Source organism: Oncorhynchus nerka, linkage group LG25, assembly GCF_034236695.1.
Source record: "Oncorhynchus nerka isolate Pitt River linkage group LG25, Oner_Uvic_2.0, whole genome shotgun sequence".
Lineage (NCBI taxonomy): Eukaryota > Metazoa > Chordata > Actinopteri > Salmoniformes > Salmonidae > Oncorhynchus > Oncorhynchus nerka.
This window is the reverse complement of record NC_088420.1, coordinates 23518856-23538013: the sequence shown is the minus strand read 5'-3', so window position 1 is coordinate 23538013 and position 19158 is coordinate 23518856. Positions and strand designations below refer to the sequence as shown.

Below are 19158 nucleotides of genomic sequence, written 5' to 3'. Positions count from 1 at the left end.
AACTCGTCGTGTTTGGAGAACAAAGAATGCTGAGTTGCATCCAAAGAATACCATACCTACTGTGAAGCATGGGGGTGGTAACATCATGCTTTGGGGCTGTTTTTCTGCAAAGGGACCAGGACGACTGATCCGTGTAAAGGAAAGAATGAATGGGGCCATGTATCGTGAGATTTTGAGTGAAAACCTCCTTCCACCAGCAAGGGCATTGAAGATGAAACATGGCTGGGTCTTTCAGCATGACAATGATCCCAAACACACCGCCCGGGCAACGAAGGAGTGGCTTCGTAAGAAGCATTTCAAGGTCCTGGAGTGGCCTAGCCAGTCTCCAGATCTCAACCCCATAGAAAATCTTTGGAGGGAGTTGAAAGTCCGTGTTGCCCAGCAACAGCCCCAAAACATCACTGCTCTAAAGGAGATCTGCATGGAGGAATTGGCCAAAATACCAGCAACAGTGTGTGAAAACCTTGTGAAGACTTACAGAAAACGTTTGACCTCTGTCATTGCCAACAAAGGGTATATAACAAAGTATACAATGTGATTTTCTGGATTTTTTTTCTCCTTTTGTCTGTCATAGTTGAAGTGTACCTATGATGAAAATTACAGGCCTCTCTCATCTTTTTAAGTGGGAGAACTTGCACAATTGGTGGCTGACTAAATACTTTTTTGCCCCACTGTATCTCTCTGGTCACCCCCAAAACCAATTCTTCCTTTGGCCGCCTTTCCTTCCAGTTCTCTGCTGCCAATGACTGGAACGAACTACAAAAATCTCTGAAACTGGAAACACTTATCTCCCTCACTAGCTTTAAGCACCAGCTGTCAGAGCAGCTCACAGATTACTGCACCTGTACATAGCCCATCTATAATTTAGCCCAAACAACTAACTCTTTCCCTACTGTATTTATTTATTTATTTTGCTCCTTTGCACCCCATTATTTCTAACTCTACTTTGCACATTCTTCCACTGCAAATCAACCATTCCAGTGTTTTACCTGCTATATTGTATTTACTTCGCCACCATGGCCTTTTTTTCCCTTTACGTCCCTTATCTCACCTCACTTGCTCACATTGTATGTAGACTTATTTTTCTACTGTATTATTGACTGTATGTTTGTTTTACTCCATGTGTAACTTTGTGTTGATGTATGTGTCGAACTGCTTCGCTTTATCTTGGCCAGGTCGCAATTGTAAATGAGAACTTGTCCTCAACTTGCCTACCTGGTTAAATAAAGGTGAAATAAAATAAAACCTGTGTAGAGTTTCTCCCATTCTTCTCTGCATATCCTCTCAAGCTCTGTCAGGTTGGATGGGGTGCGTTGCTGCACAGCTATTTTCAGGTCTCTCTAGAGATGTTCAATCGTGTTCTTGTCCGGGCTCTGGCTGGCCCACTCAAGGACATTCAGATACTTGTGCCGAAGGCACTCCTGCGTTGTCTTGACTGTGTACTTAGGGTCATTGTCCTGTCCTGAGCACTCTGGAGCAGGTTTTCATTAAGGATCTCTCTATACTTTGTTCTGTTCATCTTTGCATCGATCCCGACAAGTCTCCCAGTCCCTGCCGCTGAAAAACATCCCCACATGTGATGCTGCCACCACCATGCTTCACCATAGGGATGGTGCAAGGTTTCCTCTAGACGTGACACTTGGCATTCAGGCCAAAGAGTTCAATCTTGGCTTCATCAGACCAGAGAATCTTGTTTCTCATGGTCTGAGTCTTTAGGTGCCTTTTGGCAAACTCCAAGGGGGCTGTCATAGTTCTCCCATCTCCACTTTCGGACTCTAAAGCTCTGTCAGAGTAACCATCAGGTTCTTGGTCACCTCCCTGACCAAGGCCCTTCTCCCCCGATTGCTCAGTTTGGCCGGGCGGCCAGCTCTAGAAAGAGTCTTGGTGGTTCCAAACATCTTCCATTTAAGAAAAATGGAGGCCACTGTTTTCTTGGGGACCTTCAATGCTACAGACAATTGTTGGTACCCTTCCCCAGATCTGTGCCTCGACACAATCCTGTCTTGGAGCTCTACAGACAATTTCTTCGACCTCATGGCTTGGTTTTTGCTCTGACATGCACTGTCTACTGTACATAGAAAGGTGTGTGCCTTTCCAAATCATGTCCAATCAATTGAATTTACCACAGGTGGACTCCAATTAAGTTGTAGAAACATCTCAAGGATGATCAATGGGAACAGGATGCACCTGAGCTCAATTTCGTAACTAGTAGCAAAGGTCTGAATACTAATGTAAATAAGGTATTTCTGTTTTTTTATAAATTTGCAAAAATGTCTAAAAACCTGTTTTCGTTTTGTCATTATGGGGTATTGTGTGTAGATTGTTGAAGATTTTGTATTTATTTAATCCATGTAACAAAGTGTTGAAAAAGTCAAGGGGGCTGAATTCTTTCCCGAAGGCACAGTAAATCAATGACCAATAGTCAATCAGAAAGAATGGGACCATCCTGTTGTTTCAACACTTAAGAATAGAGGGACTTGTTGAACAAGCAACAGGATGAAACCATGACATCTCCCAATAGATTCATAGGAATCAATCCCCACCCCTCTCAATGCCAAAGAGCATGCAACAGTATTGTATGTCAGTGATCCCCTGATCTAGATCTTGATAACACGTTGATGAAAAGCTACTGTATTATGCTGGAATACTCCTAGCCTCCATTTCCACTCTTTCACTTTCACTTTACAGAAACAATTGTCATACTTCTGTAGACCTATATTCTGACTGTGAATCTTTCCTTCTCATCTCCTCTCCTCATCATCTTCCTCTCCTATCCCTCTCCCACTCCTCTCCTCTTCTCTCCTTTTCTCTACTCCTCCTTTCCTCTGCTCTTCCTCTCCATTCCTCTACTCATCCTCTCCTCTTCTCCCACTCCTTTCCTCTACTCTTCCTCTCCTTTCCTCTAATCATCCTCTCCCCTCCTCTCCATCTCCTCTTTCTCTCTTCCTCTCCTCTCTTCTCCCTTTCCTCTTCCTCTCTCCCTCTATATCCTCCCTTTCTCCTCCTCTCTCTTCAGGCCTTGTGTGGTCAGACCCAGTGGTGAACATGAGGAAGGTGACACACCAGATGGTGAGGGAGCAGCTGGCCAACAGCGTCCTGCTGCCCTGTGTCTTCACCCTGCGCCCCACCCCTACCCACGAGCCCCCCCGCATCAAGTGGACCAAGGTGTGGGGCCAGAGGGGTGCCGACGGTCGGCAGAGGGATCAGTCTGTCCTGGTCGCCAAGGACAACGTGGTCAAGGTAAAGATTGAGGAAGTGGAAAGAAATACAAAATGTCACATTGTTTTGATTTATATTTCGAAATGGAATTCAGTGGTTTTATAGCGCTGTGACAGTCATGGAATGTTGGGTGGCTGTTATTTGTCAGCCAAATGCCAAGGCAACCTAAGCATGTTTGCTACATCACCTTGCTGAAACAATGAGCAACAAAGTTTCAGCACGTTGTAAACGGACTCAACCGCAAGTGTCATCTTTTTGAATATTCGGCCGTCCTGTCTTCAGTCAGCTGTTCGTCCATTCAAAAACTGGCTAGTTTTGCCTCCTCTCGTTTTTAAATGTTTTTTTTATTTCACCTTTATTTAACCAGGTACGCCAGTTGAGAACAAGTTCTCATTTACAACTGTGACCTGGCCAAGATAAAGCAAAGCAGTGCAACAAAAAACAAAGTTACACAGAGTTACACATAGGATAAACAAAAGTACAGTCAATAACACAATATAAAAATGTATATACAGTGTGTGCAAATGGAGTAAGGAGGTAAGGCAATAAATAGGCCATAGTTGTGAAGTAATTACAATTTAGCAAATTAACACGAGTGATAGATGTGCAGATAATGATGTGCTAGTAGAAATACTGGTGTGCAAAAGGCATGAGGAGGTAGGCGAATAATTACAATTTTGCAGATTAACACTGGAGTGATAAATGATCAGATGGTCATGTGCAGGTAGAGATACTGGTGTGCAAAAGAGCAGAAAAGTAAATAAATAAAAACAATATGGGGATGAGGTAGGTAGTTGAATGGGCTATTTACAGATGGGCTGTGTACAGCTGCAGCGATCGGTGAGCTGCTCAGATAGCTGATTCTTAAAGTTAGTAAGGGAGATATAAGTCTCCAACTTCAGCGATTTTTTTGCAATTCGTTCCAGTCATTGGCAGCAGAGAACTGGAAGGAAAGGTGGCCAAAGGAGGTGTTGGCTTTGGGGATGACCAGTGAGATATACCTTCTGGAGCGGGTGCTATGGGTGGGTGTTGTTATGGTGACCAGTGAGCTGAGATAATGCGGAGCTTTACCTAGCAAAGACTTATAGATGACCTGGAGCCAGTGGGTCTGGCAACGAATGTGTAGCGAGGGCCAGCCGCCAAGATCATACAGGTCGCAGTGGTGGATGGTATATGGGGCTTTGGTGACTAAACGGATGGCACTGTGATAGACTGCATCCAGTTAGCTGAGTAGAGTGTTAGATGCTATTTAGTAAATGACATCGCCAAAGTTGAGGATCGGTAGGATAGTCAGTTTTAAGAGGGTATGTTTGGCAGCTTGAGTGAAGAAGGTTTTGTTGCGAAATAGGAAGCCGATTCGAGATTTAATTTTGGATTGGAGATGCTTTATATGAGTCTGGAAGGAGAGTTCACAGTCTAGCCAGACACCTAGGTATTTGTAGTTGTACACATATTGTAAGTCAGAACCATCCAGAGTAGTGATGCTAGTCGGGCGGGTGGGTGCGGGCAGCAATCAGTTGAAGAGCAGGCATTTAGTTTTACTAGCGTTTAAGAGCAGTTGGAGGCCACGGAAGGAGTGTTGTAAGGCGTTGAAGCTCGTTTGGAGGTTTGTTAAGACAGTTTCCAAAGGGCCAGATGTATACGTAGAGGTGGATCAGAGAATCACCAGCAGCAAGAGTGACATCATTGATATATACAGAGAAAAGGGTCGGCCCAAGAATTGAACCCTGTGGTACCCCCATAGAGACTGCCAGAGGTTCGTACAACAGGCCCTCCGATTTGACACACTGAACAGTCATTTGAGAAACCAAGGCTGTTCAGTCTGCCGATAAGAATACGGTGATTGACAGAGTCGAAAGCCTTGGCCAGGTCGATGAAGACGGCTGCATGGTACTGTCTTTTATCGGTGGCGGTTATGATAACATTTAGGACCTTGAGCGTGGCAGTGGTGCACCCGTGACCAGCTCGGAAACCGGATTACACAGCAGAGAAGGCACAGTGGGATTCGAAATGGTCAATGATCTGTTTGTTAACTTTTTATTTTTTATTTTACCTTTATTTAACCAGGCAAGTCAGTTAAGAACACATTCTTATTTTCAATGACGGCCTGGGAACAGTGGGTTAACTGCCTGTTCAGGGGCAGAGCGACAGATTTGTACCTTGTCAGCTCGGGGGTTTGAACTCGCAACCTTCCGGTTACTAGTCCAACGCTCTAACCACTTGCCTTTCGAATTCTTTGGAAAGGCAGGATAGGATGGGTATAGGTCTGAACAGTTTGGGTCTGGAGCATCTCTCCTTATATCAGCTGTTAGATTTAACCAGGCTTACTTTTACTTGGATGCTTTTGGGTAAGGTTTGTCCAATGTTTTTTATTTGTATCATTTTTTTTACAGTTTATGAAGGTTATTTTTTATTTTCATGATTGCTTTCATCCAGAATTGTCGGTTACACAATTATACAAAGTCAATGCCAGCCCTAATTTTATATGAAGAGTGTGTTGGCCATCCATCCAATACGTATATTCAACTTAACTTGTAACTATACTTACTGCAGAATCCTTTCTTCTTTCTATAAAAATGAAAAATACACTCACTGTTTTTCTGCTGCCAACTGTAATAATTGGACCAGCAACCATTGAGTGGATTGTCCTTTTTCTTTTTCATTGCTGTCTCATTTGTCTTTCCTAACTTTGTTTTAATTGTGTTCATAACTGTACTGTCTTTCCGTGGTTTAGGTGAAGAAGGCGTTCCAGGGGCGTGTCACCCTGCCCGGTTACCAGGACAACCGTTTCAACGCCAGCATGGCACTCAGCGCCCTGCGCTCCAGTGACTCGGGCATGTTCCGCTGTGAGGTGGTGGTGGGCATCAACGATGAACAGGACACCGTTCCCCTGGAGGTCACAGGTAGTTCTGACCCCTGTTACACCTATTACACACAGGTTCTGTTCATTAGGCACCAAATGGAAGAAAACATATGCAACCAGGGAGGGACTACCTGGACTTGTCAAATAAGAAATGGCAATTTTCCTTTTCCGTAGCAAAACGCTTTAAAGTGTTTGTGGTATAATGAACACAACCCTGACTGTACCTATACCTGGCATTGCTAATAGAGTCATTATATAAGCCAGTGGGTTTGTTAACTTTGTGGAAATGTCTAGTCTGGGGAACGGGACAACATATGCCAACTGGACCGAGTAACAGATCGTTGACCCAGCCGCTCATGAAAGCAAATAAGCATAATGAGAAAATAAAGTGTGCTATTCAGATAGTGTTACTTTGAGGGCTCTGAGCTGTAGTTTATGTTGAATCCACCCACTGCTGCAGTGTAACGGCCTGGGGATATTATGCCATATCAGCTAATAGTATCAAAGTAATTACCAAATGAAAGTCTCTGAGCTGAGAAACATCATCAGATTTTTCCAGGTCACTTGCTGTTTTTAATAATCGCCTATTAGAGTAATGAGTAGAGGGAAGTGGCGCTCTGCTCTCAGCATTAGCTTTACAGTGCTGCTCTAGCTCACCTAGGTCTACACAATGTTGCCAGCGTGAGCTGAGCATCATGTCCGCATTAAGCCCAGTAGCCTCATTCACTCACCCACATACTGTACCCCGAATCCATGGGCTCCCAGTGAAAATAGCACAGATATTATTACCTGATATAGCCACTGTGGGTTTGTGCCCATGAGCTTGTGGATCTGTGTGCATGCCTGCATGCCTGTGTGTGACAGTGGCTTTCTCACGGTGATTATGACATCAAGGGCTTTGTTTTTTTTCCACCCACAGCTCCTCTGTTTCTCTCTTCTCTTTCCATGAGTGAACTTTATTGGTCCCATGGAGACCCCTGACTCGGTGCTCAAGAGACCCTGTCCCTCCGCACAGCCAATCAATTAACACGCCATAAAAAACCCTCTCTCCTTCTGAAACAGAAACCCATTACCCGCTGGTCCTTCTGGGAGCGAACCGGGTCATCCTCTGGGCTTAGTCATTTATTGCAAGTCACGCTACATTGCAGAGCGCACCAGTCCCAATACTAACTCCTCAAAGTGCTTAATATATTAAATGACAACGTATTGATACTGGGCCGGCTATAACAAATATCATATTAATTCAGGGCTGCGCTGATTGTGGGTCGTCTAAGCCTTGATGAGGTTTTCCGCCTGTGCTTTCGGCCCATATTGAATGGTCAATTGTCTCACCAATTAGAGCTCAGGCACTGATCCTCTTTGTCAGCCAGAGTCATGAGATATGTCAGGCCGACTTAAGTGCTGAGCCACAAATAGACATATTTGCACACTGGTGATGATATCTGCTATATAGGTCTACTACATTCTCTGCACAGATAGGACTGTATTAGTGTTGCATACAGTATACCGTGATACAACAAGGGCATCACTCAATTACATACAGCTATATACATCTATCTCAGTATGTGTTATCTCTTCCTGTTGTGTGTTATGGTTTGATAAACATAGAGTAAGTGTGTTAGTTCTGGGCAACGTGACCCATTTGTCTCCCAAACGCCTTTAGACAAAATGCCAACATTTATATACAGTGCCTTGCGAAAGTATTCGGCCCCCTTGAACTTTGCGACCTTTTGCCACATTTCAGGCTTCAAACATAAAGATATAAAACTGTCAGCAGGAAAACAAACTCAAATCAAGTAAAAACACGTTTGTTTCGACAGCTAGCTAGAATATTTCAACTACATCATAATTTGCTCTGATCAACTGATAGCCACTCTTTTCCCGATGTCAATCATCTTTTGTCATCTCTAGGCCTAGTAGTTATTGGCACCAACTTGTATTAAAATGTATGATGAGTGAGTGTGTTGTTTTACAGTGCCTTGCGAAAGTATTCGGCCGCCTTGAACTTTGCGACCTTTTGCCACATTTCAGGATTCAAACATAAAGATATAAAACTGTATTTTTTTGTGAAGAATCAACAACAACTGGGACACAATCATGAAGTGGAACGACATTTATTGGATATTTCAAACTTTTTGAACAAATCAAAAACGGAAAAATTGGGCGTGCAAAATTATTCAGCCCCCTTAAGTTAATACTTTGTAGCGCCACCTTTTGCTGCGATTACAGTTGTAAGTCGCTTGGGGTATGTCTCTATCAGTTTTGCACATCGAGAGACTGAAATTTTTTCCCATTCCTCCTTGCAAAACAGCTCGAGCTCAGTGAGGTTGGATGGAGAGCATTTGTGAACAGCAGTTTTCAGTTCTTTCCACAGATTCTCGATTGGATTCAGGTCTGGACTTTGACTTGGCCATTCTAACACCTGGATATGTTTAAATCTCCGTCCCAGTCTCTGGTCTTTTGCAGACTCCATCAGGTTTTCTTCCAGAATGGTCCTGTATTTGGCTCCATCCATCTTCCCATCAATTTTAACCATCTTCCCTGTCCCTGCTGAAGAAAAGCAGGCCCAAACCATGATGCTGCCACCACCATGTTTGACAGTGGGGATGGTGTGTTCAGGGTGATGAGCTGTGTTGCTTTTACGCCAAACATAACGTTTTGCATTGTTGCCAAAAAGTTCAATTTTGGTTTCATCTGACCAGAGCACCTTCTTCCACATGTTTGGTGTGTCTCCCAGGTGGCTTGTGGCAAACTTTACACAACACTTTTTATGAATATCTTTAAGAAATGGCTTTCTTTTTGCCACTCTTCCATAAAGGCCAGATTTGTGCAATATACGACTGATTGTTGTCCTATGGACAGAGTCTCCCACCTCAGCTGTAGATCTCTGCAGTTCATCCAGAGTGATCATGGGCCTCTTGGCTGCATCTCTGATCAGTCTTCTCCTTGTATGAGCTGAAAGTTTAGAGGGACGGCCAGGTCTTGGTAGATTTGCAGTGGTCTGATACTCCTTCCATTTCAATATTATCGCTTGCACAGTGCTCCTTGGGATGTTTAAAGCTTGGGAAATCTTTTTATATCCAAATCCGGCTTTAAACTTCTTCACAACAGTATCTCGGACCTGCCTGGTGTGTTCCTTGTTCTTCATGATGCTCTCTGCGCTTTTAACGGACCTCTGAGACTATCACAGTGCAGGTGCATTTATACGGAGACTTGATTACACACAGGTGGATTGTATTTATCATCATTAGTCATTTAGGTCAACATTGGATCATTCAGAGATCCTCACTGAACTTCTGGAGAGAGTTTGCTGCACTGAAAGTAAAGGGGCTGAATCATTTTGCACGCCCAATTTTTCAGTTTGTGATTTGTTAAAAAAGTTGGAAATATCCTATAAATGTCGTTCCACTTCATGATTGTGTCCCACTTGTTGTTGATTCTTCACAAAAAAATACAGTTTTATATCTTTATGTTTGAATCCTGAAATGTGGCAAAAAGTCGCAAAGTTCAAGGGGGCCGAATACTTTCGCAAGGCACTGTAAAACAACACACTCACTCATCATACATTTTAATACAAGTTGGTGCCAATAACTACTAGGCCTAGAGATGACAAAAGATGATTGACATCGGGAAAAGAGTGGCTATCAGTTGATCAGAGCAAATTATGATGTAGTTGAAATATTCTAGCTAGCTGTCGAAACAAACGTGTTTTTACTTGATTTGAGTTTGTTTTCCTGCTGACATCTGCCTCTTATTAACATGCAGTTGAAATGCCCCATTCTTTGTCGCTGACGTTGAGAGACACATACGACAGATCCAACTGTAATGTATCCTCCTACCAGTATTCATGTCTTCTGCCCTGCGCCCGCAGACAGTGGCCACAATCAGGTCAGGCGAGTGCGCACTTGGGGTGGGAGGGCGGGGGAGGGGAATCTAGTGAGATCCAAACGCTTATGAAATTAGCTAGATTGATGTGCAATTCGCTACATTTAAAATTACAACTAAAATGAAAAGAGACTTAAATTAATACATTAATAGTATTACAAATTTATATCCACTTTTTCATAGGAGGGCAAAAGGGCAGGTGCTTGGGCATTGGCTGAGCCCTATCTATGCACGTGCCTGGTGTGTTTGTGTGTGTATGTGTATCTGTGTGTGTGTGTGCCTGTGTGCTATGTACATGTATGTGAGTGCATGTGTAGACTGTACCACTGAGGGATGCCTGGCTCATTTTCTGAGGCTAGACTGCAGCGTGATTGGTCAAATTGGTCCACGCCCTGAGGAGTCTGTCATTCTATTGCACAAAGCAGCAGAAGATAAAGGAGCCTATGTTTGGAGCTATATCCCAGCCTCCCTCTGCCTCCCTGTCCACAGGCTTTCATGTAGTGGGCTCTACTGGGATTGAATGTGTGAATTTCAGGCCGAGGTGGCCCCACATGTAGTGGAGGTCAGTGATGCTAGCCTGGTGGGGGAATGAGATGGATACTTCAAAAGCAATTCCTTTCCCATTTCTCTGCACAGTGGAGAGGAATCCCGGTCATTTACAGGTCAGGGAATGAGCGCATGGGAGTCATCTCGCGTTCCTTTGTTTCTTTTATCTCTCTTCCCTCTCTCTCTCTTTCAATCTCTCTCTCATCACTGTTTAATTTCACTGTTTTATTTTCTGGCTATGAAAGCAAGATAGTACTGATGTGGACTGTATGCTAAAGTAGTAAAGCAAACATTTTAGCTGTTTGTCATTCACTGTATAAAGGACAAAATCTCTCCCATAAAGATAAGCCTGTCTGATGCTAATTAACTTCAATCTCCGAGGTTGTTTTTATATGTTTTCTTGACTTTCTGTGCAGGTAAAGATACAACATTTGAAGTACATGATAATGTAGGGTTTGAGCAGAGTGTCTGTGCGTGCTCATGTTTGTGGGTGAGAATGCAAGTGTGTGTATGGGCGTGTGAGTGTGTCTATGGGTGTGTGAGTGTGTATATGGGCGTGTGAGTGTGTGTATGGGCGTGTGAGTGTGTGTATGGGTGTGTGAGTGTGTGTATGGGCGTGTGAGTGTGTGTATGGGCGTGTGAGTGTGTGTATGGGAATGTGAGTGTGTGTATGGGCGTGTGAGTGTGTGTATGGGCGTGTGAGTGTGTGTATGGGCGTGTGAGTGTGTGTATGGGCGTGTGAGTGTGTGTATGGGAATGTGAGTTTGTGTATGGGCGTGCGTGCCTGCGTACAATATCTCCATATTGCTCTGGTGTCGCCGTATGTGTTTTCACCTCTGTGTCCTCTCCAGGTGTGGTGTTCCACTACCGTGCTCCTCATGACCGCTACGCCCTGTCCTTCCCTGACGCCCAGCAGGTGTGTCTGGAGAACTCAGCTGTCATCGCCACGCCTGCTCAGCTCCAGGCCACCTTTGCTGACGGGTATGACAACTGTGATGCCGGCTGGCTGTCTGACCAGAGCGTGAGGTAAGGACAAGACAACCGGGCATGACGAACGACTCAAGCAAAACACATCACAGCATGGCGACTGTCTTATTTCATGTTTTATTTGACCTTTATTTATCCAGGCCAGTCAAATAAGAACACATCCTTATTTACAATGACGGCTTGTCCTTATAGGTTTGTATAAAGGGCTGTATAAATTGCTTATATATAAAGTGTTTACTTACTATATTTATCTGCTGCAGCAATGTAAAGCAATATCTGACGAATACGAATCTTTATGAATTGGCAAAGTATAAGTTTACTTCAGCCTAATGAAAAATGACAGGGCTATGATAGGCAATTAGATAACTTTTAAGTTGACAATTCTCTGTGGCCTCTGTGGCCCAAATAAGGAACCAGGGAATTAAATTACTGACAGAAAGTACAGTATGCAAACTGGTTTGACCCCAATGGTCCTCTCATAAACTCCTGAAGGATTTAATTGCTTGTTTACATCTCAGAGGCTAGCTCTGTCATTCCTAATTACTCTCCGCCATTTTAGCCACAACTATCCCTCAACTATCTTTCATGTTAATGTTCGTGTTTCAGCTTGCCACCCCCCCTTATGTCTGTTGATGACGGATAGTGTGTGTGGTGTGTGTGTGTGTGTGTGTGTGTGTGTGTGTGTGTGTGTGTGTGTGTGTGTGTGTGTGTGTGTGTGTGTGTGTGTGTGTGTGTGTGTGTGTGTGGGACATTCAGAGTCCGTGTGGATATTTTTTACACGTCTTTATCTCAAACGTCTGCCCAATAATTGCACTGAAGAAGCAGCTTGCATATTTCTCCTCTACAGATTTTCCCTGACAACGGCATCCTCTCCTTTCCCCTCCTCCCCACCTGGGACACATATAATTGGTCCATCTCCAGAGCTACTTGGCTTCACATCAGTGACGAGGCAAATGTGCAATTAATAATGTAAAAATATAGACATCAGCGATCAGGATGGAAGGCTGAGATGGGGGATTTAGCTATAACATTGTCTGACGACAACGGTTGCTATCCAAGCTCATGCAGGATTGTAGCTACTGAGTGTAAGAAGCCTTCCTTCCTTTTGCCCTCCATAAGCCCCTGTATGCCTGTATACATCATCTCTTAATCAGCATTTAGCCTGCACCCTCAATGCTGTTTGAATCAATGTACCTTAAAGCAGTGGTCACCAACCGATCGATCGTGATCGACTGGTCGATCCCCAAGGCATTTCAACGATAAGCCCTGTGTTCCTATTTTTTCATTTATTCGTCTCACGCTGTTGTCGGAAGGTACACCCAATTCAGCTGCCCTGGGCGAAGTGTTCTCATTTTGAACCATTTCAGATGTCTGAATGTACAAACTGCCTTCCTGGCGGGCCCTGGGGAAGCAAATTAAGTGCTCTATAGGCCTACCACTGGCCAATCGAATGGCTCAGATTACCGTCTCTGCAGTAATGTAGCAGACATAAAAGAAAGCTACAGCAAAGTTCATACTGTGAGTATTCAAAACGTTTAAAAACATGACTAGAGAGAGACTGTCAACGAATACAGCATAGAGCTGCTGCTTTTACGAGTGAGTTCATCATTAAGTTTTTACCCAGCACTGTCAACACTTTCTATTGAACACTTTTATAAGCCATAAAATGCACCTTCTCCCTACTTCCACTCACACTTGTGTTACAACCAGCACTGCAGTTGCAATAAATGAGTAGGAAAGTGTATTGATAGGCTTGCTTTGTTGTTATTTTTATATCGAGGAATATTTCACTTTCTTTGGTCATAGGCGTAAAAGCATTCATTTGTGCATTACGCAGAAATAATGCAGTATGACTCGAGTTTCGCTATCAGCAACAAGACTGTGTCCCTTTTTGGTCAGTGTCAGTGGAGGAAAGGGGGAGTGGAGGGATGTTGAGAGGCAAACCCTCCGTCTGCTGCTCGCTCCCTCTTCAGTAAAAAAAAAAAAAAAGCAAATGTGACCCACCGCCTCGATTCAGTCTTATGTAGCAAAATTTGATTTTTTTTTACGTTGTATAAAAAGTATAGAAATTGTATATCATGCACTGCAGTTGAGGAACAATGGGAAAGTAATTCTGCTTTGAAAGTTGATAAACTTGTAACCCCACTTTTAAGAAATTGCCCTTGAATGTTTTGGTACACCTACTGGACAGCTCTTCTTTGTCTACACCCATTCAGCACCTTAGCCCCACCTAGGGCTGTGGTGGTCACAACATTTTGTCAGCCGGTGATTGTCAAGCAAATACTGTAACTGCTGGTCTCACGGTAATTGACCGTTAATTTAATAAAGGTAGTTAAATAAAGGTTAACTAAATAAAAAAATCTATAAAAATGAAAGCATTAACATAAATACATTCAGACTTCCACACATGCAGACCTTCGGAACATCTACATTTTAAAAAGTCTAATAAATCCATGTAATATAGCCTACACCTTCACAATGAATCCATGATTTATTTTAGACAGTTCTAAAGAAACATGATATGAAGAAAATGTAGTCTATTTCAGAAGAACAGAATAGCATACTCTGAGTTGTCCTTGTGTTAGGTCCTGATCTGGTTATGCCATATGGCTGTGGGCTACACTAGTTCATTTAGCAGACAAGATTGGCTTAGAATTCTATGGAATTGTTTTATATTATTTTATAGTATGAAGAATAAAATTGAAAGGATATTTTCTCCAAACAATTTAATGTTTTTATTTTATTTCTATTTAATCTTTATTTAACTATGCAAGTCAGTTAAGAACACATTCTTATTTACAAAGGCGGCCTACCAAAAGGTCTCCTGCATGGACGGAGGCTGGGATTAAAAATGAAAAGAAAATATATATATATATATAAATATAGGACAAAACACACACGACAAGTGATTTCTTGGGAGTGAGCACATGCGGCTATTCTGTGTTGAGCAGTTAACAAAGAAATAGGTACTCCTATATGCTACATTTAGAGTTATTCATGTAACTTTAGTTGTTCTAAAAACGTTGGGCTATATGTTTTGATTTTTAATACATTGTAAGGCTGCATGATGTGACTCTAATGATGATTTGCAAAAAGCTGCTTGAAAGGCATGAGCTCAGCTTTGTTTTTTTGTGCAGGCTGTACACACTTTATCAGTCTCTCATTCACAATCAGAGCTTAAAGAAGCCTAATTACGTGACTAAACGGTCAAGTGGTCTTTGACTGCCTTCATGACTCATGACCACCAGTGTGGCGGTAATATAGTCACCGTAACAAGCTCTAGCCCCTCCCATCTCTTTAAGGATTGACATGTGAGGTCATGTGGTAAACACACACTAAATCAAATAAAATCTAAGTTTATTTGTCACATGCACAGGATACAGAAGGTGTAAACAGTACACTGAAATGGTTACTTGCATAGTAGCAATATCAAATACAGAAAGTGCCCAGAATTTTTTTTTTATAAATATTTTATAGCTATCAGATGACGCTTACCCGACACACTTGCCTAAATTGATGGGTCATGTAAAGGAAATGCTATAACCCCCCCCCCAGCCACATCTAACTGAGTGGATGGTTCACTATTGTCTAGACACATGCAGTTGAAGACAGAAGTTTACATACACCTTAGCCAAATACATTTAAACTCAGTTTTCACAATTCCTGACATTTAATCTAAGTAAAAATTCCCTGTCTTAGGTCAGTTAGGATCACCACTTTATTTTAAGAATGTGAAATGTCATCACAATCCCAGTGGGTCAGAAGTTTACATACACTCAATTAGTATTTGGTAGCATTGCCTTTAAATGGTTTAACGTGGGTCAAAAGTTTTGGGTAGCCTTCCACAATAAGTTGGGTGAATTTTGGCCCATTCCTCCTGATAGAGCTGATGTAACTGAGTCAGGTTTGTAGACCTCCTTGCTTGCACATGCTTTTCCGGTTCTGCCCACACATTTTCTGTAGGATTGAGGTCAGGGCTTTGTGATGGCCACTCCTATACCTTGACTTTGTTGTCCTTAGCTATTTTGCCACAACTTTGGAAGTATGCTTGGGGTCATTGTCCATTTGGAAGACCCATTTGACACCAAGTTTTAACTTCCTGACTGATGTCTTGAGATGTTGCTTCAATATATCCACATAATTTTCCATCCTCATGATGCCATCTATTTTATAAAGTGCACCAGTCCCTCCTGCAGCAAAGCACCCCCACAATATGATGCTACCACCCCCGTGCTTCACGGTTAGGATGGTGTTCTTCGGCTTGCAAGCCTCCCCCTTTTCCCTCCAAACATAACAATGGTCGTTATGGCCAAACAGTTTTTGATTCAAGTAATATTACTACACAGATCATAGCCAACAAACAGCACACTTTAACTTTCAATAAAAATGACTTTCTGACTAAATTAGAAACTTATATCTGAAAATGTTGCTAGACTCTTACCCATATACATGGATGAACGTTTCATGGCAGACTGTAACTATTTAATTAACTACATTTTGTTTGTAGCTACATCTTGTCTGGCCAGCGTTTTGTCAAGTCACTCCGGTTCACACTGACCTTGGCGTGTGCAGAAAGTAGCCCATCACTTTTTCCAACCGATCTGTCAATAGCGCCTACTAAATTCAGGGCTTCAATGTTGAGAAAAGTAGAAAATCTTTTGTAGTTCTCGATGACTAACATTTACATTTACATTTACATTTAAGTCATTTAGCGACTTACAAATTGGTGCATTCACCTTATGACATCCAGTGGAACAGTAGTGCATCTAAATCTTTTAAGGGGGGGGGGGGGGGTGAGAGGGATTACTTTATCCTATCCTAGGTATTCCTTAAAGAGGTGGGGTTTCAGGTGTCTCCGGAAGGTGGTGATTGACTCCGCTGTCCTGGCGTCGTGAGGGAGTTTGTTCCACCATTGGGGGGCCAGAGCAGCGAACAGTTTTGACTGGGCTGAGCGGGAACTGTACTTCCTCAGTGGTAGGGAGAAGAGCAGGCCAGAGGTGGATGAACGCAGTGCCCTTGTTTGGGTGTAGGGCCTGATCAGAGCCTGGAGGTACTGAGGTGCCGTTCCCCTCACAGCTCCGTAGGCAAGCACCATGGTCTTGTAGCGGATGCGAGCTTCAACTGGAAGCCAGTGGAGAGAGCGGAGGAGCGGGGTGACGTGAGAGAACTTGGGAAGGTTGAACACCAGACGGGCTGCGGCGTTCTGGATGAGTTGTAGGGGTTTAATGGCACAGGCAGGGAGCCCAGCCAACAGCGAGTTGCAGTAATCCAGACGGAAGATGACAAGTGCCTGGATTAGGACCTGCGCCGCTTCCTGTGTGAGGCAGGGTCGTACTCTGGGATGTTGTAGAGCATGAACCTACAGGAACGGGCCACCGCCTTGATGTTAGTTGAGAACGACGGGTGTTGTCCAGGATCACGCCAAGGTTCTTAGCGCTCTGGGAGGAGGACACAATGGAGTTGTCAACCGTGATGGCGAGATCATGGAACGGGCAGTCCTTCCCGGGAGGAAGAGCAGCTCCGTCTTGCCGAGGTTCAGCTTGAGGTGGTGATCCGTCATCCACACTGATATGTCTGCCAGACATGCAGAGATGCGATTCGCCACCTGGTCATCAGAAGGGGGAAAGGAGAAGATTAATTGTGTGTCGTCTGCATAGCAATGATAGGAGAGACCATGTGAGGTTATGACAGAGCCAAGTGACTTGGTGTATAGCGAGAATAGGAGAGGGCCTAGAACAGAGCCCTGGGGGACACCAGTGGTGAGAGCACGTGGTGTGGAGACGGATTCTCGCCACGCCACCTGGTAGGAGCGACCTGTCAGGTAGGACGCAATCCAAGCGTGGGCCGCGCCGGAGATGCCCAACTCGGAGAGGGTGGAGAGGAGGATCTGATGGTTCACAGTATCGAAGGCAGCCGATAGGTCTAGAAGGATGAGAGCAGAGGAGAGAGAGTTAGCTTTAGCAGTGCGGAGCGCCTCCGTGATACAGAGAAGAGCAGTCTCAGTTGAATGACTAGTCTTGAAACCTGACTGATTTGGATCAAGAAGGTCATTCTGAGAGAGATAGCGGGAGAGCTGGCCAAGGACGGCACGTTCAAGAGTTTTGGAGAGAAAAGAAAGAAGGGATACTAGTCTGTAGTTGTTGACATCGGAGGGATCGAGTGTAGGTTTTTTCAGAAGGGGTGCAACTCTTGCTCTCTTGAAGACGGAAGGGACGTAGCCAGCGGTCAGGGATGAGTTGATGAGCGAGGTGAGGTAAGGGAGAAGGTCTCCGGAAATGGTCTGGAGAAGAGAGGAGGGGATAGGGTCAAGCGGGCAGGTTGTTGGGCGGCCGGCCGTCACAAGACGCGAGATTTCATCTGGAGAGAGAGGGGAGAAAGAGGTCAGAGCACAGGGTAGGGCAGTGTGAGCAGAACCAGCGGTGTCGTTTGACTTAGCAAACGAGGATCGGATGTCGTCGACCTTCTTTTCAAAATGGTTGACGAAGTCATCTGCAGAGAGGGGGAGGGGGAGGGGGAGGAGGATTCAGGAGGGAGGAGAAGGTTGCAAAGAGCTTCCTAGGGTTAGAGGCAGATGCTTGGAATTTAGAGTGGTAGAAAGTGGCTTTAGCAGCAGAGAGAAAGAGGAAAATGTAGAGAGGAGGGAGTGAAAGGATGTCAGGTCCGCAGGGAGGCGAGTTTTCCTCCATTTCCGCTCGGCTGCCCGGAGCCCTGTTCTGTGAGCTCGCAATGAGTCGTCGAGCCACGGAGCGGGAGGGGAGGACCGAGCCGGCCTGGAGGATAGGGGACATAGAGAGTCAAAGGATGCAGAAAGGGAGGAGAGGAGGGTTGAGGAGGCAGAATCAGGAGATAGGTTGGAGAAGGTTTGAGCAGAGGGAAGAGATTATAGGATGGAAGAGGAGAGAGTAGCGGGGGAGAGAGAGCGAAGGTTGGGACGGCGCGATACCATCCGAGTAGGGGCAGTGTGGGAAGTGTTGGATGAGAGCGAGAGGGAAAAGGATACAAGGTAGTGGTCGGAGACTTGGAGGGGAGTTGCAATGAGGTTAGTGGAAGAACAACATCTAGTAAAGATGAGGTCGAGCGTATTTCCTGCCTTGTGAGTCGGGGGGGAAGGTGAGAGGGTGAGGTCAAAAGAGGAGAGGAGTGGAAAGAAGGAGGCAGAGAGGAATGAGTCAAAGGTAGACGTGGGGAGGTTAAAGTCGCCCAGAACTGTGAGAGGTGAGCCGTCCTCAGGAAAGGAGCTTATCAAGGCATCAAGCTCATTGATGAACTCTCCGAGGGAACCTGGAGGGCGATAAATGATAAGGATGTTAAGCTTGAAAGGGCTGGTAACTGTGACAGCATGGAATTCAAAGGAGGCGATAGACAGATGGGTAAGGGGAGAAAGAGAGAATGACCACTTGGGAGAGATGAGGATCCCGGTGCCTCCACCCTGCTGACCAGAAGCTCTCGGGGTGTGCGAGAACACGTGGGCAGACGAAGAGAGAGCAGTAGGAGTAGCAGTGTTGTCTGTGGTGATCCATGTTTCCGTCAGTGCCAAGAAGTCGAGGGACTGGAGGGAGGCATAGGCTGAGATGAACTCTGCCTTTTTGGCCGCAGATCGGCAGTTCCAGAGGCTACCGGAGACCTGGAACTCCACGTGGGTCGTGCGCGCTGGGACC

General features: G+C 44.5%; 1 protein-coding gene across 1 annotated transcript in view; it reads left to right on the top strand.

The window, feature by feature from the left end:
- The window catches only part of LOC115109244 (neurocan core protein-like), a 204321-nt gene that overhangs the window by 10058 nt on the left and 175105 nt on the right, over positions 1-19158 (top strand). Inside the window, exons 2-4 of the mRNA XM_065009929.1 lie at positions 3017-3240; positions 5954-6122; positions 11365-11539. Coding sequence (XP_064866001.1) covers positions 3017-3240; positions 5954-6122; positions 11365-11539 — 568 coding nt within the window. The remainder of the gene's footprint in view (positions 1-3016; positions 3241-5953; positions 6123-11364; positions 11540-19158) is intronic.